Source organism: Poecilia mexicana, unplaced genomic scaffold, assembly GCF_051168715.1.
Source record: "Poecilia mexicana isolate PSO_F unplaced genomic scaffold, ASM5116871v1 scaffold_13, whole genome shotgun sequence".
Taxonomy (NCBI): domain Eukaryota; kingdom Metazoa; phylum Chordata; class Actinopteri; order Cyprinodontiformes; family Poeciliidae; genus Poecilia; species Poecilia mexicana.
In genome coordinates, this window is record NW_028263382.1 from 206920 (window position 1) to 230141 (window position 23222).

General features: G+C 40.1%; 1 protein-coding gene across 1 annotated transcript in view; it reads right to left on the reverse strand.

Moving 5' to 3' along the window:
* Positions 1 to 893: 893 nt before the first annotated feature.
* The window catches only part of sorl1 (sortilin-related receptor, L(DLR class) A repeats containing), a 310727-nt gene continuing 288398 nt past the window's right edge, over positions 894 to 23222 (reverse strand). Inside the window, exon 48 of the mRNA XM_088011422.1 lies at positions 894 to 1259. Within this exon, the coding sequence (XP_087867548.1) occupies positions 1192 to 1259 (68 nt within the window). The 3' untranslated portion in view covers positions 894 to 1191. The remainder of the gene's footprint in view (positions 1260 to 23222) is intronic.

A 23222-nucleotide genomic window follows, 5' to 3' on the forward strand; every position in this document is an offset into this window, starting at 1 on the left:
TCCAGTGAATTCTTCCAGCTGCCTCATGGGGCACCAAATATGGACATGCTTCAACACTACACATTCTACTACATAAAGCTAATTTTTTTCGAATCTCTCTATATACATAGAGAGTGTGTGGGTGTGTGTGTGTACATATATATATATATATATATATATATATATATATATATATATATATATAGAGAGAGAGAGAGAGAGAGAGAGAGAGAGAGGGAGAGAGAGAGAGAGAGAGAGAGATCAGTGACATGCGGTCATTTAATTTAACCAAATCTGATTTTTTTTTTCTTCAAAATCGCTGAATATTCGCATTTTCCCATTCAAATGCTTGGAAGTGAAGCCGGTGAGGCAGCAATGAGCTGTGCCTCTCCTGGGATTGCACAACCCCTCGCTAACTGCACAAACCTACACCTTGGGTCTTGTCTTGTGTGGTAGATCTGAGCCTCTATTGCTCTGGTGTTTAGGGCCTATTCCTGGGTGGCCAGGATGAGTGGCTCAGTGCTGTCCTTGAGTCCAGCTTTTTCCAGCCATTGGTAGGTTTTCCTTATATCAGCCACTTTAGTTATTTGTCGGTGGTACATCCCATGTAGGGGCTTGTCCTCCCATGCTGGTTGCTCCAGCACCTCAACTTCTGTTCCCCATTGTCTGAGACATTCGCTGAGCATGTTGTCTGCTGAGGCTTTGTCCTTGATGTATCTATCTATCTATCTATCTATCTATCTATACATATATATATATATATATATATATACATATATATATAAATTCCCAATCTGGAATTTAAACTCTGCATGTTGAAGTCAGAGTTTAAATTCCAGATTGGGTCTTTCATCCCCCAGACAAACTCTGGTCATTCACGGCTTTCTTCTGTTTCTACTTTTTCCTCCAAGTCCTTTGTCTGGCCTCACATCATAAACATATATTTAACATTATAAAAAATAAGTTATTGCACTTCCAAAAAAGTGCATTGTACCCTTGAAAAATATGCATCTTTTAAGATATTCTCATTTTTCTTTACGTTTCCTGCCAAGTGGATGGATTCCCGTTGTTGGATTTGAGATGGTGGTAAGTTTCCACGTGTTATCCTGACACTCTGACGTACAGGCACCGCTGATAGGGAGTGTCGGGGGCTCAGGGAGGGGAGAAGGGTACAAAAGGAGCTGGAAGGGGGGTAGTAAAAGAGATGTTCTGCTATGCAATAACCATGGGAACATCATCGGAGAAACCACTGATCATCGGAGCATCTTCATCATCATCACCTAAGCAAAAGAAAAGAGAACACTTCAGATATAATTTAAGTGTCTAGAATTGAGTCACTCATGGTGGCCTCATGTTGACATAGCTCTGTTATGTCAGTTCTGGTTTGTTCTTTTTACAGACTTAAATTCACTCTTTTTTGCATGGTTTTTTTTCTTTTTTTTACAACTGAGAGCAGATGATTTACAAAACCAGAGTTCAAAAAATCCCTGAACTATGACCCCAAATCCCATGGTGAATATGGAGTGAAAACAGCCTCAAAATACCTGTGTGTGTGTCATATCAGATTTATAATACATTCAAGCATCTTTGTGTGTAACTTCGGGTAGTTGTATCTGTGAAACATGATTTGTAAACCGTAAAACGAACATTTGTGCATAACTCCGGGTACTTGTAAATATGTGGTCAAATGAATACACAAATATTAAAATAATTACGAATACAAAATAAAAGTACACACACAATTACAATTTCTACAAACGTTAAATTTCCACATACAGATTTTTTTAATTTTAACCTCACAAATCTGACAATTACGAATTCAAACTTTCTCCTAATCCTACAAATGTTAAGTACGCATGAGTCACCTGCTACGCACAGACAAAACTGCATTTACACACAGATCAGGTTACAAGTGCGTGAATGCAGTTTCACGCTTCCAATAGCCTCAGATTTGTGCATAGTGCCATTTTACAGCACAATCAATTTACTATGTTAAATTGCAATGAAAATGCTATAATTATCAAATATGACTTAAAAGAAATTTGACTTCCTAAATTAACTCCTTAAAATTGGAGTTAAAATTTTAACAAAGTAATTTAACAAAACTCCAAAGACTCAGGAGATTTTAAACTTTTTTTCTTTAAAAACTCCTCTTTTTAAGAGGAGAGACTCCTTTTTAAAGAGTGTATAAAAGAGCACACAGCTTTCATACTAAAAATTGGCATAGAGAAAATTTTTGAAAAGTGTGGCACACAGAAAAAAGTCAGATGTACATATTTCCTTTATACATCCTAATATGCAAGAAAAAGAGAGTAGCTCCTGGTCTGCCCTGTCCCCATCCATAACATATAAATAACTATAAATACCCAGAAGGCTGCCACCACCATGGCAATGGTCCCTTTTTGTAGTAACATAAGTATTTATAATAATATAAATTTTCTTTAGTTGCTTTCAGGTCAAAAAAGTTACATCAGAAAGACAAAAACAATACATTTTACAGGAAAATGCAAATAGAAAAAAAATATTTAAGAAAGACAATGTTGATTAATGCAAATAGAAATGCATGTTTTAACAGCAGAGCGTTCAGCTGGGACTTAAAGACAGACAGTCACTACATTTATTAGGCATTTTTGCTGATATAAGTTGCACATTTACAGAATGGAGATGCTTTCTATTCACAAAGCTGGCATGGCTCAACTGAAGTTATGATTGTCTGACCCATCAGCAGCTCCCACAGCTCCTTCTTTGAGGCAGGGACAAGTTTGTCAGAGATTCAGGATGATATCTAACAAACTTCTGAGTAATAAACCACCAACATGTGCCAACTGATCCATATAATCTCTGAACACATGCACACAAATCCTTCTATTGACAATTTTCTCTATCAAAGCCAAAGCATTCCACAATTACGTAGTACACCTTGGCTCACCTAATACATGTGATTGTATACACACCTTGATTACCTTAAAAATTATCAAATCTGACCTTTTTGGAGTTAATCTGCTGATCCAACCTCATTTTTCTTTTTCAGTGAGAATGAAATTACCCCACAGATAACATGCATTTGAGCACACAGACCAATGCATTGCATCTTTATGTGACAAAAACTGAGGAAATTTACTATTTGCATTTGAGTGAGGTTTTCTCATTCTTTTATTTTGTGTGTGCTATGTTACTGATGAGGATGGATGTGATTCAGTTTCACTGTTTAAGCTTAAGCTCAATTTAAATAATTAAAAGACAGGTTTTGATGCTTCTTGGTCTAAATAATATGGAACGTAGTCGGATTTCAGTGACTTTTCAGTGACTTCCAGTGAGTTTTCACACTTGGCAGTTTGTTATTGTCAACAAAGAAAGTTTGTGTGGCTGCCGCACGCAGCCACGCACAAACATACAAAGTTTGTGTATATTTACACAAATTTCTCAAATGACAATTTGAGACAATGATAATACATAATATTGTATGTATTGCCATATGATATATATGTATTGTCATACAATATATAGATAAAATTTGTATTTGTATTTGTTATGTATTTGCATAACAAAGACATTGTTATGTATTTACATTGCATAACAATGTAAATCAGGGGTCCCCAAACTTTTTCCTGTGAGGGCCACATAGCTGTTCCTTCCTCTGGTCGGGGGCCGGTCTTAGTTTTTGGAGAAAGAAACCTTAGAAAATTCTTGTCGACGGGGGGCGGGCGACGACACATTCGCGCTTTTAGATAGATTTTTACCCAGAATGCAAATGGAAAAAACCGTGAGTGAAACGGTGACTGGGACTGACTAGTATATATTCCATTGAGGGAAAGTTAGTTTCACATCTGCTCAAGCCCCCTGGTGGTTGAAGAAAAATCCACATATAAACCGGAAAATACAATATATGAAAAAAAACACTGAATGCTCTCTGGTATGAGGAGGCAGGCCGGATCCGGCATTGTTCAGGGGGCCGGACCAAATGACGTGGCGGGCCGGATCCGGCCCGCGGGCCGTAGCTTGGGGACCCCTGATGTAAATGGAACCTCTCAGAGGTCAGTTATGGAGGAATTTTTCTGCCATAATCCGAGAGCACACATTTTCAGTCTGAAAACAGGATTTCATGTCTTTTGTTCTCAAAACTTTGAATATATTTTCATGCTTATATTTTCATTTTGAAAGCATAACTTCATGTCTTTCTTTTCAAAACTTGTATTGCTTGTACTCAAAACATCTCCTCTGCTCGGATTCTCTGCTCACTTGCGAAACATAGAACTGCCTTTTTGCACAGTCGTCTAGCAACCCCTCAGCCAATAGACTGAAAGTCTTCTACTGGGTGCATTCATTTCCTTCTAGCAGGTGTGCCTGTGTGGCTCACTGACATAATATAAGACCCTGCATTGGCTGCTCCAGTGCAGGAAATACGGCGGCCATCTTGGAGCGGTTGTCCCTCCTACTTTGCTCAACCAAAACAGCAGAAGATGCCTCAGTACTGCAGGATATTGTTGTTCGGATCGATGGACTATTGATGTGAGGGCTCCACAAACAACATTTCACAAGTAAGATGGACATATTATTGTGTATATTTTGTGATTAGAATATTACTTTACTGTATTTATGTCCACCGGCGAGATACCAGCTAATATTAGCTATAGTGCTTGGTGTAATACCGCGGTTCAGCCCCGCTATGAATGCTAACTGAGATTCCGTAAATCTAAAAAAAATGTATTATTCTCTAACAATGACTTGGATTATCTGACACAAGAGCCTACATTAGAAATTAAACAATGTAACATATATTATAAAACTTATATTATGTGTTATAAAATTCACCAGCAAAGTTTACACAGGTGGTAAAGACTATTATTTATATGTAATTCTTTCACTCTGTCAAAAGTAAGATACATCCTAAATCTTCCGTTTTTGTTTTTAAGGTTTCATAAAGACACAATGTAAGGAAGAAGAGGGAGATATCTTTAAAGAGAGACGGATTCACTGCACAGCACGGATGAAGCTAGAACTCGTCGGCTGAAAAACATATACATATATTTATATATATGTATGTATATACATACATGTATGTATATATACATATATACATACATACATACATACATATATGTAACAGCTCTGTCTTTACCCGTCCGTCCTGTTATGTACACTCGGAGGCCGGTTGGTTGGTTTTTAGATGATTTATTGCAATCTGTAATCTGTAATCAGTGGTTGATAAAACACATATGGCGCAGTGAGCCTCTCTACCGGTCAACCTATGGCTCACAACAGAGCGCTGAACCAACTGTGTAATTCACAAACAATTATAGTGAATTCCGACATTATATTTTCTAGGCCATTTGATCGTATAGTTTAAGAATACAAATAAAAATGTGAATAATAAATACAACAGTCATTAAAAGCTATCTGGGGATTAGTGGAAAAGAAACATGTCATGTTGCCATAGAAACCAACAAACAAACTGAATGGCAACCACAACTGACAAACTGATAAATATAACAAACTAACTGACAAACTGATACACATATCTGACAAAATAAATTACTGACATTTAATATAAATAAATATAATTACCTGTAATCAGTGGTTGATAAAACACATATGGCGCAGTGAGCCTCTCTACCGGTCAACCTATGGCTCTGTGCAATGCAACAAAGATTCCAGTCACCCTCCTGAACAAACCTCCACCATTTAGAAGAGAACCGGATTTGTTGACTTACCACAACAGAGCGCTGAACCAACTGTGTGGAATTTTTGGTTTCTCATCCAATTTATAGGTAACCAGTAGGGGGCGCCAAAAACCACCAATTACAGGATAACTGTGAAACATATTTTAGCAGGAATTTCATCTGTATATCTAATACCCGTTACACATACATACATAAACATGTATCCAATATATATTATTCAGTATTAATACTGAATAATATATAATAAATATGTATTGATATTACTAAATAATTTATTAAATAAATTATGAACGAATGTGTGCTTTGTAATATGCTCATCATACATCAATATCAGAATATTCCATTCCTATTCTATTGTTATAGCCACTAAGCATATTTAAATATGATGAACTATGAACTATTTTTTAACATACTTAAAAAATACAATTGTTTATAAATGTAGCTTTTATAGATGTTTGAATATGGTTTCCAGTAACAAAAAAGCGTGTTATGATCGATTAAATGCGCTGATATGTCATTGTGCCTGCTAAACACATAGCGCTGAGTGGAGTGGTGGACCGCTCTAAAATGGCCGCCCTAAATCTCGTCAGCGACAATAGGCGAGAGCGGTCCATGAGGCGTCTATCTTATATTATGTCTATGATGTGGCTTCTATCGATTGTAGCAACCTGCACCACCCACTGGATATAGGGAGAAACAACAATGCCAGCTTTCTGCTCCGTAGTACACTAAACATCCGCCTGCAGTGTGCTACTGATCGCCAACAGCTACTGATTTTAGGCAGGATTTTGTTCACCCAACCAAAGATAACATAGTCACGATATCTATCTAGTGTAACTCTTCTTGTTGTGTTGTTGGTCACCTAGCACAACAAAAGATGAAAAACTCTTCACAATGTGATTGACCGCAGCCAAGTGGTCCGACATGCTCCACCAGCGCTCCTCAGAATTCTTTATTATTGGGGCCTGCCCATAGCAATGCATAGGGAGAGCAGTGACTCAGTCACTGCCTCCATGCATTGCATGGCAGGCACCTATTGTTCTACACCCAATAGAATGTCTGTTTATTGGGGCCTGCCAGCAATGCATAGGGAGAGCAGTGACTGACCTGCAAAGCAGGTCAGACACTGCCTCCATGCATTGCATGGCAGGCACCTATTGTTCTACACCCAATAGAATGTCTCTTTATTGGGGCCTGCCAGCAATGCATAGGGAGAGCAGTGACTGACCTGCAAAGCAGGTCAGACACTGCCTCCATGCATTGCATGGCAGGCACCTATTGTTCTACACCCAATAGAATGTCTCTTTATTGGGGCCTGCCAGCAATGCATAGGGAGAGCAGTGACTGACCTGCAAAGCAGGTCAGACACTGCCTCCATGCATTGCATGGCAGGCACCTATTGTTCTACACCCAATAGAATGTCTCTTTATTATTGGGGCATGCCATTAGCAATGCATAAGGAGAGCAGTGACTGACCTGCGAAGCAGGTCAGTCACTGCCTCCATGCATTGCATGGCAGGCACCTATTGTTCTTCACCCAATAGAATGTCTCTTTATTGGGGCATGCCATTAGCAATGCATAAGGAGAGCAGTGACTGACCTGCGAAGCAGGTCAGTCACTGCCTCCATGCATTGCATGGCAGGCACCTATTGTTCTACACCCAATAGAACGCCTGGATATTATTATTATTATAACAACTTCTTCCATTACCGTTAATGCGGCTCGTACCGCTGCGTGCCCACCCACAAAAGTGGTATCAAAACGTGTGTCTCGATCCCGGCATTGGAGCTATTACTTTTATTGGGGATCGGAGTTACGACGGCGACGTAAAAAGCGAAAAACGAGCGAAATTTCCAACTGCCGAAACCTTAGAGTGTAACTGAAACCAACTGCCGCTTTTTAGAGTGAGAAAAAGAGTGGAATTTTGACCCCAAAATAATTTTGAAATTGCTCTCATGGGTGCAAAAATTGCTCTATTGGTATGAAAGTCGGTCATGACATTGATACGAATGCCTGCTCTGGTAAAATGTTTTCAAAATTTCCCTAGGGCTTACGGTTTTCTGTCCAGGTGCTTCAGAGCAAAGTTTTGGGACAGGATAACTGACGTTCCTCCCCAGTGTTTTACATACATTTCTGAAAAATCTCTGAGCTCAGCGCACACCATTTTTCTCTCATCACTGCAATTACTGTGATTGAGCTACAGATATGAATCGCGGTAATAGATGAGATGAGAAATAGCCCTCTCATATGCTTCAAACGGTTTTTAGATCGGACTTACGGAACCCGAACGGGAAGCAGTCGTTCGGACTGCTTTTTCCATTAAAACTGACTGGGTGTCTCATAAAGATAGATAAGTCTGACACACACAGGGCACTTTCATCACTATAGCAACAGAATGCAGAGAGGGAGAACTGCTGGGGTTTGGACTACAAAGACTCTGTAGTTCTAAATATGGCGGAACACTTTAATACTGAGGGCAGAGCAGAAGGTCAGAACTACAACATGGCGGAACACTCAATGATTACAGAGGAGGGCTGAGCTGGCAGTTAGAACTACTTCCTGTTTTGGGCATTATACAGGTGGATTAACCAAACCACTGTTACACATTGGATTAGTGTGGTTATGAAAATTAAGTTTACTGAAAGTTTCAAAATAAAACTCTGAAAATTGCACTGACAAAAGTGCATCGCCGTAGGCGATGCAAAAATGAAAATCTTTTTTTTATGTTTTTTTTCTCAGGATAGTGAACTGCCTTGCGCAGCAAGGCAGTTCATTAACATTAGCATTTCATGGTTGTCTCAAAGATTGAAATCCTTCCCCAGCTTTCTGTCTCACACACACAGCAGTTGGCTGAGGGCCAATCGCTATAGCAACAGAATCCAGAGAAAGGCAAATCTGCTGGTTTGGACTACAAACCAGCAGCCATAACTGCCATAACTGTAGTTCTATCTATGGCCAAGACTCAGTTAAAACAGAGGCCTGAGCAGCATGTCAGAACTACAACATGGCGGAACACTCAGTTATTACAGAGGAGGAGTTGGCTGGTATTATAAACAACTTGTGCTTTGAGCATTATATAACTGATTTAACCTGATCACTATTACACATGAAATTAGTGTGGCAATTTCAAATGAAGCTTATTGAAAATTTTCAAAATAAAAGCCTTGACAATTTTTACATCATGTAATTGCTCTTTTTACATACATTTCTGCAAAAAGTTCTGAGCTCAGCGCACACCATTTTTCTCTCATCACTGCAATTACTGTGAATGAGCTACAGATATGAATCGCGGTACTAAATGAGACGACAAATAGCCCTCTCATACGCTTCAAACGGTTTTCGAATACGTATCACGGTTCCCGAATGGAAAGGAGTTGTTCGGACAGCTTTTTGGAGTGAAACTGGCTGGCTCAAACACATAGAATTGTTTCTCCCCCTGTCTGGAGAAACACAGGGGGAGGCTTGATCACTATAGCAACAGAACACAGACAAAAGCCAAACTGCTCCTTAGGACTACAAAAACACCATCTTTGTAGTTCTAAACACGATGGAACACTTTACTACAGAGGCCTGAGCAGAAGGTCGGAAGGTCAACATGGTGGAACCCTCAATCATTACAAAGGAGGGCTGAGCTGGCAGTTAAGAAGTACATAATGGTGGAACTCTGACTTATTACAGAAAGAAGGTGAGCAGAATGTTATAACTACAGACAGGGCAGAATGTTCTGGGCATTATATATGAACTGGTTTAACCCAACCACTGTTAGACATGGGATTAGTGTGGCCATTTAAAATGAAGCTTACTGAAAATTTCAAAATAAAAGCCTGACTATTCCTCTCAGGCCTTTATTATGTTTTTCTCTCAGGTTAGTGCAGAGAGAACTACAGATTTAAATCGCGGTTCCATCGGAGACAAGAAATTGCCCTCTTATATGCTTCAAAAAGTTTTCGGATTGCTCTTATGGATGCTGAACAGTAAGCCGCTTTGATCAGAAAAACTAACTGCTTCAAAGAGTTGCTGCACTCCTCTCATGCTAGTGCAACGCCCTAGGCGTTGCAATAATATTAAGCTTTTTTCGCATTTTTTTTCCTCAGGATAGTGAACTGCCTTGCGCAGCAAGGCAGTTCATTAACATTAGCACAAGATTGTGCACAACATTAGCACAAACTTTAGCATTTTACTGCCCCCACTAGTGCACTGCCTTGCGCAGCAAGGCAGTGCACATCCTAACATCCTAACATCCTACATGAATATTAGTCTTCACGCTAATATTAGCATTTTGGCTTATGCATTAATTTCAACATACTGAATGGTACAGGTGCAGTTTAGTCAACATGTTTCTGACTCACCACAGGTTATTGACTACATTGAAGCTTTCTTTAGCATTAATGCTAATTTTTTGCATCAGAACGCTTGATTAAAAACCGACGGGCACACTTTGGCATGCCCCTTAAAATTTCTGCGGAATTTTCTAGTTGGGGCATGCCATTAGCAATGCATAAGGAGAGCAGTGACTGACCTGCGAAGCAGGTCAGTCACTGCCTCCATGCATTGCATGGCAGGCACCTATTGTTCTACACCCAATAGAACGCCTGGATATTATTATTATTATAACAACTTCTTCCATTACCGTTAATGCGGCTCGTACCGCTGCGTGCCCACCCACAAAAGTGGTATCAAAACGTGTGTCTCGATCCCGGCATTGGAGCTATTACTTTTATTGGGGATCGGAGTTACGACGGCGACGTAAAAAGCGAAAAACGAGCGAAATTTCCAACTGCCAAAACCTTAGAGTGTAACTGAAACCAACTGCCGCTTTTTAGAGTGAGAAAAAGAGTGGAATTTTGACCCCAAAATAATTTTGAAATCGCTCTCATGGGTGCAAAAATTGCTCTATTGGTATGAAAGTCGGTCATGACATTGATACGAATGCCTGCTCCGGTAAAATGTTTTCAAAATTTCCCTAGGGCTTATGGTTTTCGGTCCAGGTGCTTCAGAGCAAAGTTTTGGGACAGGATAACTGACGCTCCTCTCCAGTGTTTTACATACATTTCTGAAAAATCTCTGAGCTCAGCGCACACCATTTTTCTCTCATCACTGCAATTACTGTGATTGAGCTACAGATATGAATCGCGGTAATAGATGAGATGAGAAATAGCCCTCTCATATGCTTCAAACGGTTTTTGGATCGGACTTACGGAACCCGAACGGGAAGCAGTCGTTCGGACTGCTTTTTCCATTAAAACTGACTGGGTGTCTCATAAAGATAGATAAGTCTGACACACACAGGGCACTTTCATCACTATAGCAACAGAATGCAGAGAGGGAGAACTGCTGGGGTTTGGACTACAAAGACTCTGTAGTTCTAAATATGGCGGAACACTTTAATGCAGAGGGCAGAGCAGAAGGTCAGAACTACAACATGGCGGAACACTCAATTATTACAGAGGAGGCCTGAGCTGGCAGTTAGAACTACTTCCTGTTTTGGGCATTATACAGGTGGATTAACCAAACCACTGTTACACATTGGATTAGTGTGGTTATGAAAATTAAGTTTACTGAAAGTTTCAAAATAAAACTCTGAAAATTGCACTGACAAAAGTGCATCGCCGTAGGCGATGCAAAAATGAAAATCTTTTTTTTATGTTTTTTTTCTCAGGATAGTGAACTGCCTTGCGCAGCAAGGCAGTTCATTAACATTAGCATTTCATGGTTGTCTTAAAGATTGCAACAGAATCCAGAGAAAGGCTGCTGGTTTGGACTACAAACCAGCAGCCATAACTGCCATAACTGTAGTTCTATCTATGGCCAAGACTCAGTTAAAATAGAGGCCTGACCAGCATGTCAGAACTACAACATGGCGGAACACTCAATTATTACAGAGGAGGAGTTGGCTGGTATTATAAACAACTTGTGCTTTGAGCATTATATAACTGATTTAACCTGATCACTATTACACATGAAATTAGTGTGGCAATTTCAAATGAAGCTTATTGAAATTTTTCAAAATAAAAGCCTTGACAATTTTTACATCATGTAATTGCTCTTTTTACATACATTTCTGCAAAAAGTTCTGAGCTCAGCGCACACCATTTTTCTCTCATCACTGCAATTACTGTGAATGAGCTACAGATATGAATCGCGGTACTAAATGAGACGACAAATAGCCCTCTCATACGCTTCAAACGGTTTTCGAATACGTATCACGGTTCCCGAATGGAAAGGAGTTGTTCGAACAGCTTTTTGGAGTGAAACTGGCTGGCTCAAACAGATAGAATTGTTTCTCCCCCTGTCTGGAGAAACACAGGGGGAGGCTTGGTCACTATAGCAACAGAACACAGACAAAAGCCAAACTGCTCCTTAGGACTACAAAAACACCATCTTTGTAGTTCTAAACACGATGGAACACTTTACTACAGAGGCCTGAGCAGAAGGTCGGAAGGTCAACATGGTGGAACCCTCAATCATTACAAAGGAGGGCTGAGCTGGCAGTTAAGAAGTAAATAATGGTGGAACTCTGACTTATTACAGAAAGAAGGTGAGCAGAATGTTATAACTACAGACAGGGCAGAATGTTCTGGGCATTATATATAAACTGGTTTAACCCAACCACTGTTAGATATTGGATTAGTGTGGCCATTTAAAATGAAGCTTACTGAAAATTTCAAAATAAAAGCCTGAATATTCCTCTTGGGCCTTTATTATGTTTTTCTCTCAGGTTAGTGCAGAGACAACTACAGATTTAAATCGTGTTTCCATCGGAGACAAGAAATTGCCCTCTTATATGCTTCAAAAAGTTTTCGGATTGCTCTTATGGATGCTGAACAGTAAGCCGCTTTGATCAGAAAAACTAACTGCTTCAAACAGTTAGAATTCTCTCTCCCTGTGTGTCTCACTAACATGATAGTTGAGCTGCTCTTTAGAACTACAATGACTGAAGGTCAGAACTACAACATGGCGGAACTTTCAGATACCACAGATTAGGGCTGAACTGGCATTTAGAACTACTTGCTGTTTTGGGCATTATATAGTTGGATTAACCCAACCACTGTTACACATTTTATTGCTGTGGTCAATTAAAATGAAGCTTAATGAAAATTTCAAAATAAAAGCCTTGATATTTTTCACATCAGCTTTGGGCTTTATGTGAAATGTTTAAACAAACTACTTTTACACATTGAATTGGTGTGGTGGTTAAAATGAAGCCTACTGAAAGTTTCAAAATAAAAGTCTGCATATTCCTCTCATGCTAGTGCAACGCCGTAGGCGTTGCAATAATATTAAGCTTTTTTCGCATTTTTTTTCCTCAGGATAGTGAACTGCCTTGCGCAGCAAGGCAGTTCATTAACATTAGCACAAGTTTAGCATTTTACTGCCCCCACTAGTGCACTGCCTTGCGCAGCAAGGCAGTGCACATCCTAACATCCTACATGAATATTAGTCTTCACGCTAATATTAGCATTTTGGCTTATGCATTAATTTCAACATACTGAATGGTACAGGTGCAGTTTAGTCAACATGTTTCTGACTCACCACAGGTTATTGACTACATTGAAGCTTTCTTTAGCATTAATGCTAATTTTTTGCATTAGAACGCTTGATTAAAAACCGACGGGCACACTTTGGCATGCCCCTTAAAATTTCTGCGGAATTTTCTAGTTCTATATTATTTATTATTCTTCCGTCACCGTTAATGCGGCTCGTACCGCTGCGTGCCCACCCACAAAAGTGGTATCAAAACGTGCGGCTCGGTGCCGAGATGTGAGCTATTATTTTTATTGGGGATCGGAGTTACGATGGCGACGTAAAAAGCGAAAAACGAGCAAAATTTCCAACTGCCGATCTTCGATGAATCTTAGAGTGTAACTGACACCAACTGCCGCTTTTTTAGAGTGAGAAAAAGAGTGGATTTTTGACCCCAAAATAATTTTGAAATCGCTCTCATGGGTGCAAAAATTGGTCTATCGGTATGAAAGTCGGTCATGACATTGATACGCATGCCTGCTCCGGTAAAATGTCTTCAAAATTTCTCTAGGGCTGACGGTTTTCTGTCAAGGTGCTTCAGAGCAAAATCAAGTGACAGGGTACCTTCAGGCACTCCACCATTCATTTTCAGACTTTTCTGAAAAATTTCTGAGCTCAGCGCACACCATTTTTCTCTCATCACTGCTATTACTGTGATTGAGCTACAGATATGAATCGCGGTAATAGATGAGATGAGAAATAGCCCTCTCATATGCTTCAAACGGTTTTTGGATCGGACTTACGGAACCCGAACGGGAAGCAGTCGTTCGGACTGCTTTTTCCATTAAAACTGACTGGGTGTCTCATAAAGATAGATAAGTCTGACACACACAGGGCACTTTCATCACTATAGCAACAGAATGCAGAGAGGGAGAACTGCTGGGGTTTGGACTACAAAGACTCTGTAGTTCTAAATATGGCGGAACACTTTAATACAGAGGGCAGAGCAGAAGGTGAGAACTACAACATGGCGGAACACTCAATTATTACAGAGGAGGGCTGAGCTGGCAGTTAGAACTACTTCCTGTTTTGGGCATTATACAGGTGGATTAACCAAACCACTGTTACACATTGGATTAGTGTGGTTATGAAAATTAAGTTTACTGAAAGTTTCAAAATAAAACTCTGAAAATTGCACTGACAAAAGTGCATCGCCGTAGGCGATGCAAAAATGAAAATCTTTTTTGGATTGCTCTTATGGATGCTGAACAGTAAGCCGCTTTGATCAGAAAAACTAACTGCTTCAAAGAGTTGCTGCACTCCTCTCATGCTAGTGCAACGCCGTAGGCGTTGCAATAATATTAAGCTTTTTTCGCATTTTTTTTCCTCAGGATAGTGAACTGCCTTGCGCAGCAAGGCAGTTCATTAACATTAGCACAAGATTGTGCACAACATTAGCACAAACTTTAGCATTTTACTGCCCCCACTAGTGCACATCCTAACATCCTAACATCCTACATGAATATTAGTCTTCACGCTAATATTAGCATTTTGGCTTATGCATTAATTTCAACATACTGAATGGTACAGGTGCAGTTTAGTCAACATGTTTCTGACTCACCACAGGTTATTGACTACATTGAAGCTTTCTTTAGCATTAATGCTAATTTTTTGCATTAGAACGCTTGATTAAAAACCGACTGGCACACTTTGGCATGCCCCTTAAAATTTCTGCGGAATTTTCTAGTTGGGGCATGCCATTAGCAATGCATAAGGAGAGCAGTGACTGACCTGCGAAGCAGGTCAGTCACTGCCTCCATGCATTGCATGGCAGGCACCTATTGTTCTACACCCAATAGAACGCCTGGATATTATTATTATTATAACAACTTCTTCCATTACCGTTAATGCGGCTCGTACCGCTGCGTGCCCACCCACAAAAGTGGTATCAAAACGTGTGTCTCGATCCCGGCATTGGAGCTATTACTTTTATTGGGGATCGGAGTTACGACGGCGACGTAAAAAGCGAAAAACGAGCGAAATTTCCAACTGCCGAAACCTTAGAGTGTAACTGAAACCAACTGCCGCTTTTTAGAGTGAGAAAAAGAGTGGAATTTTGACCCCAAAATAATTTTGAAATCGCTCTCATGGGTGCAAAAATTGCTCTATTGGTATGAAAGTCGGTCATGACATTGATACGAATGCCTGCTCCGGTAAAATGTTTTCAAAATTTCCCTAGGGCTTATGGTTTTCGGTCCAGGTGCTTCAGAGCAAAGTTTTGGGACAGGATAACTGACGCTCCTCTCCAGTGTTTTACATACATTTCTGAAAAATCTCTGAGCTCAGCGCACACCATTTTTCTCTCATCACTGCAATTACTGTGATTGAGCTACAGATATGAATCGCGGTAATAGATGAGATGAGAAATAGCCCTCTCATATGCTTCAAACGGTTTTTGGATCGGACTTACGGAACCCGAACGGGAAGCAGTCGTTCGGACTGCTTTTTCCATTAAAACTGACTGGGTGTCTCATAAAGATAGATAAGTCTGACACACACAGGGCACTTTCATCACTATAGCAACAGAATGCAGAGAGGGAGAACTGCTGGGGTTTGGACTACAAAGACTCTGTAGTTCTAAATATGGCGGAACACTTTAATGCAGAGGGCAGAGCAGAAGGTCAGAACTACAACATGGCGGAACACTCAATTATTACAGAGGAGGCCTGAGCTGGCAGTTAGAACTACTTCCTGTTTTGGGCATTATACAGGTGGATTAACCAAACCACTGTTACACATTGGATTAGTGTGGTTATGAAAATTAAGTTTACTGAAAGTTTCAAAATAAAACTCTGAAAATTGCACTGACAAAAGTGCATCGCCGTAGGCGATGCAAAAATGAAAATCTTTTTTTTATGTTTTTTTTCTCAGGATAGTGAACTGCCTTGCGCAGCAAGGCAGTTCATTAATATTAGCATTTCATGGTTGTCTTAAAGATTGAAATCCTTCCCCAGCTTTCTGTCTCACACACACAGCAGTTGGCTGAGGGCCAATCGCTAGAGCAACAGAATCCAGAGAAAGGCTGCTGGTTTGGACTACAAACCAGCAGCCATAACTGCCATAACTGTAGTTCTATCTATGGCCAAGACTCAGTTAAAATAGAGGCCTGACCAGCATGTCAGAACTACAACATGGCGGAACACTCAATTATTACAGAGGAGGAGTTGGCTGGTATTATAAACAACTTGTGCTTTGAGCATTATATAACTGATTTAACCTGATCACTATTACACATGAAATTAGTGTGGCAATTTCAAATGAAGCTTATTGAAATTTTTCAAAATAAAAGCCTTGACAATTTTTACATCATGTAATTGCTCTTTTTACATACATTTCTGCAAAAAGTTCTGAGCTCAGCGCACACCATTTTTCTCTCATCACTGCAATTACTGTGAATGAGCTACAGATATGAATCGCGGTACTAAATGAGACGACAAATAGCCCTCTCATACGCTTCAAACGGTTTTCGAATACGTATCACGGTTCCCGAATGGAAAGGAGTTGTTCGAACAGCTTTTTGGAGTGAAACTGGCTGGCTCAAACAGATAGAATTGTTTCTCCCCCTGTCTGGAGAAACACAGGGGGAGGCTTGATCACTATAGCAACAGAACACAGACAAAAGCCAAACTGCTCCTTAGGACTACAAAAACACCATCTTTGTAGTTCTAAACACGATGGAACACTTTACTACAGAGGCCTGAGCAGAAGGTCGGAAGGTCAACATGGTGGAACCCTCAATCATTACAAAGGAGGGCTGAGCTGGCAGTTAAGAAGTACATAATGGTGGAACTCTGACTTATTACAGAAAGAAGGTGAGCAGAATGTTATAACTACAGACAGGGCAGAATGTTCTGGGCATTATATATAAACTGGTTTAACCCAACCACTGTTAGATATTGGATTAGTGTGGCCATTTAAAATGAAGCTTACTGAAAATTTCAAAATAAAAGCCTGAATATTCCTCTTGGGCCTTTATTATGTTTTTCTCTCAGGTTAGTGCAGAGACAACTACAGATTTAAATCGTGTTTCCATCGGAGACAAGAAATTGCCCTCTTATATGCTTCAAAAAGTTTTCGGATTGCTCTTATGGATGCTGAACAGTAAGCCGCTTTGATCAGAAAAACTAACTGCTTCAAACAGTTAGAATTCTCTCTCCCTGTGTGTCTCACTAACATGATAGTTGAGCTGCTCTTTAGAACTACAATGACTGAAGGTCAGAACTACAACATGGCGGAACTTTCAGATACCACAGATTAGGGCTGAACTGGCATTTAGAACTACTTGCTGTTTTGGGCATTATATAGTTGGATTAACCCAACCACTGTTACACATTTTATTGCTGTGGTCAATTAAAATGAAGCTTAATGAAAATTTCAAAATAAAAGCCTTGATATTTTTCACATCAGCTTTGGGCTTTATGTGAAATGTTTAAACAAACTACTTTTACACATTGAATTGGTGTGGTGGTTAAAATGAAGCCTACTGAAAGTTTCAAAATAAAAGTCTGCATATTCCTCTCATGCTAGTGCAACGCCGTAGGCGTTGCAATAATATTAAGCTTTTTTCGCATTTTTTTTCCTCAGGATAGTGAACTGCCTTGCGCAGCAAGGCAGTTCATTAACATTAGCACAAGTTTAGCATTTTACTGCCCCCACTAGTGCACTGCCTTGCGCAGCAAGGCAGTGCATTAGCATTAGCATTAGCCTTTTCCCTAAAGGTAGCTATTAGATAATTTTCTTACTTATTAGCGATGTTCAGTATACTGAATGGAGTAAATCAATGACAGAAAACATGCTAGTGATGCCACACATCCTACATGAATATTAGTCTTCATGCTAATATTAGCATTTTGGCTTATGCATTAATTTCAACATACTGAATGGTACAGGTACAGTTTAGTCAACATGTTTCTGACTCACCACAGGTTATTGACTACATTGCAGCTTTCTTTAGCATTAATGCTAATTTTTTGCATCAGAAGGCTTGATTAAAAAGCGACGGGCACACTTTGGCATGCCCCTCAAAATTTCTGCGGAATTTTCTAGTTATTTATTATTCTTCCGTCACCGTTAATGCGGCTCGGAGCCCTGCGTGTACCCCCACAAAAGTGGTATCAAATCGTGCGGCTCGATGCCGAGAAGTGAGCTATTACTTTTATTGGGATTCTGTGTAAAAATGACGACATAAATTGAGAAAAACGACAAAAGTTTAGGCTGAATGTCTCACAGCATCACTAAGATTTCTCTCTGAAACACACACACAGGAAAGTGGAGGTCTGACTCCAAAACTCTGTTTAACTCCCCCTCACAGGCATAAATAGAGGCCTATTTATCTCAAAGTTGGTCATGACATAGATACACATGCCTGCTCCTGTAAAATATTTTCAAAATTTTCCTAGGGCTTATGGTTTTTTGTCAGGGTCCTGGAGACTGACGCTGGGTGTCTCACAAGTATAGAAACCAGGGAGAGAGCCAGCCCAGGTGCAGATCATTAATTACCATAGCAACGGGCCCTAGACAGAGGCAGTGAGTATTCCCACAGCGCTGAATCAGATCTCACAATGCATTGTGGGAAGAATACATATTTCGTGTGACTATTCATGTTTTGCTTACATAAAATTAATACTTGTCTGAATTTTTGAGTGTAAATTAAAATCTTTACTAAGAAAATTGAAATAGTTTTTAGAAATTAACTATTACCAACTTTATTCATGTTTTTTATTTTGGACCATGAGTAAGAACCACATGTGCGAAGCTTATAGTCGTCGGTCTCAGATTGAATTTCACTGACTTGGGGTTTATATTCTGCTTCCCAATGGTAACTCATATTTTCATAACACACCTGACAATATTTACAGTTACTGTGTTCTAGTTGGGGCATGCCATTAGCAATGCATAAGGAGAGCAGTGACTGACCTGCGAAGCAGGTCAGTCACTGCCTCCATGCATTGCATGGCAGGCACCTATTGTTCTACACCCAATAGAACGCCTCTTTATTATTATAAATATAATTTATTATTCTTCCGTTACCGTTAATGCGGCTCGTACCGCTGCGTGCCCACCCACAAAAGTGGTATCAAAACGTGCGGCTCGATCCCGGCAAGTGAGCTATTATTTTTATTGGGGATCGGAGTTACGACGGCGACGTAAAAAGCGAAAAACGAGCGAAATTTCCAACTGCCGAAACCTTAGAGTGTAACTGAAACCAACTGCCGCTTTTTAGAGTGAGAAAAAGGGTGGAATTTTGACCCCAAAATAATTTTGAAATCGCTCTCATGGGTGCAAAAATTGCTCTATTGGTCTGAAACTCGGTCATGACATTGATACGAATGCCTGCTCCGGTAAAATGTCTTCAAAATTTCTCTAGGGCTGACGGTTTTCTGTCAAGGTGCTTCAGAGCAAAATCAAGTGACAGGGTACCTTCAGGCACTCCACCATTCATTTACAGACTTTTCTGAAAAATCTCTGAGCTCAGCGCACACCATTTTTCTCTCGTCACTGCAATTACTGTGAATGAGCTACAGATATGAATCGCGGTACTAAATGAGACGACAAATAGCCCTCTCATATGCTTCAAACGGTTTTTGGATCGGACTTACGGAACCCGAACGGGAAGCAGTCGTTCGGACTGCTTTTTCCATTAAAACTGACTGGGTGTCTCATAAAGATAGATAAGTCTGACACACACAGGGCACTTTCATCACTATAGCAACAGAATGCAGAGAGGGAGAACTGCTGGGGTTTGGACTACAAAGACTCTGTAGTTCTAAATATGGCGGAACACTTTAATACAGAGGGCAGAGCAGAAGGTCAGAACTACAACATGGCGGAACACTCAATTATTACAGAGGAGGGCTGAGCTGGCAGTTAGAACTACTTCCTGTTTTGGGCATTATACAGGTGGATTAACCAAACCACTGTTACACATTGGATTAGTGTGGTTATGAAAATTAAGTTTACTGAAAGTTTCAAAATAAAACTCTGAAAATTGCACTGACAAAAGTGCATCGCCGTAGGCGATGCAAAAATGAAAATCTTTTTTTTATGTTTTTTTTCTCAGGATAGTGAACTGCCTTGCGCAGCAAGGCAGTTCATTAACATTAGCATTTCATGGTTGTCTCAAAGATTGAAATCCTTCCCCAGCTTTCTGTCTCACACACACAGCAGTTGGCTGAGGGCCAATCGCTATAGCAACAGAATCCAGAGAAAGGCAAATCTGCTGGTTTGGACTACAAACCAGCAGCCATAACTGCCATAACTGTAGTTCTATCTATGGCCAAGACTCAGTTAAAACAGAGGCCTGAGCAGCATGTCAGAACTACAACATGGCGGAACACTCAATTATTACAGAGGAGGAGTTGGCTGGTATTATAAACAACTTGTGCTTTGAGCATTATATAACTGATTTAACCTGATCACTATTACACATGAAATTAGTGTGGCAATTTCAAATGAAGCTTATTGAAAATTTTCAAAATAAAAGCCTTGACAATTTTTACATCATGTAATTGCTCTTTTTACATACATTTCTGCAAAAAGTTCTGAGCTCAGCGCACACCATTTTTCTCTCATCACTGCAATTACTGTGAATGAGCTACAGATATGAATCGCGGTACTAAATGAGACGACAAATAGCCCTCTCATATGCTTCAAACGGTTTTCGAATACGTATCACGGTTCCCGAATGGAAAGAAGTTGTTCGGACAGCTTTTTGGAGTGAAACTGGCTGGCTCAAACAGATAGAATTGTTTGACCCTGTGTGTCTCTCTCCCAGCTGACACAGAGGCTTGATCACTATAGCAACAGAACACAGACCAAAGCCAAACTGCTCCTTAGGACTACAAAAACACCATCTTTGTAGTTCTAAACACGATGGAACACTTTACTACAGAGGCCTGAGCAGAAGGTCGGAAGGTCAACATGGTGGAACCCTCAATCATTACAAAGGAGGGCTGAGCTGGCAGTTAAGAAGTACATAATGGTGGAACTCTGACTTATTACAGAAAGAAGGTGAGCAGAATGTTATAACTACAGACAGGGCAGAATGTTCTGGGCATTATATATGAACTGGTTTAACCCAACCACTGTTAGACATGTGATTAGTGTGGCCATTTAAAATGAAGCTTACTGAAAATTTCAAAATAAAAGCCTGAATATTCCTCTCAGGCCTTTATTATGTTTTTCTCTCAGGTTAGTGCAGAGAGAACTACAGATTTAAATCGTGGTTCCATCGGAGACAAGAAATTGCCCTCTTATATGCTTCAAAAAGTTTTCGGATTGCTCTTATGGATGCTGAACAGTAAGCCGCTTTGATCAGAAAAACTAACTGCTTCAAAGAGTTGCTGCTCTCCTCTCATGCTAGTGCAACGCCGTAGGCGTTGCAATAATATTAAGCTTTTTTCGCATTTTTTTTCCTCAGGATAGTGAACTGCCTTGCTGCGCAAGGCAGTTCATTAACATTAGCACAAGTTTAGCATTTTACTGCCCCCACTAGTGCACTGCCTTGCGCAGCAAGGCAGTGCATTAGCATTAGCATTAGCCTTTTCCCTAAAGGTAGCTATTAGATAATTTTCTTACTTATTAGCGATGTTCAGTATACTGAATGGAGTAAATCAATGACAGAAAACATGCTAGTGATGCCACACATCCTACATGAATATTAGTCTTCACGCTAATATTAGCATTTTGGCTTATGCATTAATTTCAACATACTGAATGGTACAGGTACAGTTTAGTCAACATGTTTCTGACTCACCACAGGTTATTGACTACATTGCAGCTTTCTTTAGCATTAATGCTAATTTTTTGCATCAGAAGGCTTGATTAAAAAGCGACGGGCACACTTTGGCATGCCCCTCAAAATTTCTGCGGAATTTTTTTATATCTTTATTTTTCTTCCATTACCGTTAATGCGGCTCGTACCGCTGCGTGCCCACCCACAAAAGTGGTATCAAATCGTGCGGCTCGATGCCGAGAAGGGAGCTATTATTTTTATTGGGGATCGGAGTTACGATGGCGACGTAAAAAGCGAAAAACGAGCAAAATTTCCAACTGCCGATCCTAGATGAATCTTAGAGTGTAACTGACACCAACTGCCGCTTTTTTAGAGTGAGAGAAAGAGTGGATTTTTGACCCCAAAATAATTTTGAAATCGCTCTCATGGGTGCAAAAATTGGTCTATTGGTCTGAAACTCGGTCATGACATTGATACGAATGCCTGCTCCGGTAAAATGTTTTCAAAATTTCCCTAGGGCTTACGGTTTTCGGTCAAGGTGCTTCAGAGCAAAGTTTTGGGATAGGATAACTGACGCTCCTCCCCAGTGTTTTATATACATTTCTGAAAAAGCTCTGAGCTCAGCGCACACCATTTTTCTCTCATCACTGCTATTACTGTGATTGAGCTACAGATATGAATCGCGGTAATAGATGAGATGAGAAATAGCCCTCTCATATGCTTCAAACGGTTTTTGGATCGGACTTACGGAACCCGAACGGGAAGCAGTCGTTCGGACTGCTTTTTCCATTAAAACTGACTGGGTGTCTCATAAAGATAGATAAGTCTGACACACACAGGGCACTTTCATCACTATAGCAACAGAATGCAGAGAGGGAGAACTGCTGGGGTTTGGACTACAAAGACTCTGTAGTTCTAATCATGGCGGAACACTTTAATACAGAGGGCAGAGCAGAAGGTCAGAACTACAACATGGCGGAACACTCAATTATGGGCTCTTTGCACCTAAGGCGTTGACGTCACATCTCCAGGAGCTAATGCGGCTCACTTTTTTCCGCTTTGAGTTACCATGACTGGTAGAAAAGACTAAGTCGTATTTCAGATGCAAAAAAACAATACTATTAACATTGTTGTCTTCCTAATATAATGGGCTTTTAAGTTTTCGTTAATTTCCAAGCGATCCTGAATTAAGAAGATGGCTTGTAAATATCTGTCGCTACCAGCTAACGCCGCACAGCAAAGTTTGCAGCCTTCACTTCACTCCGGATCAGCCTAAAACTACCGGGGATACGGATGGTAAATA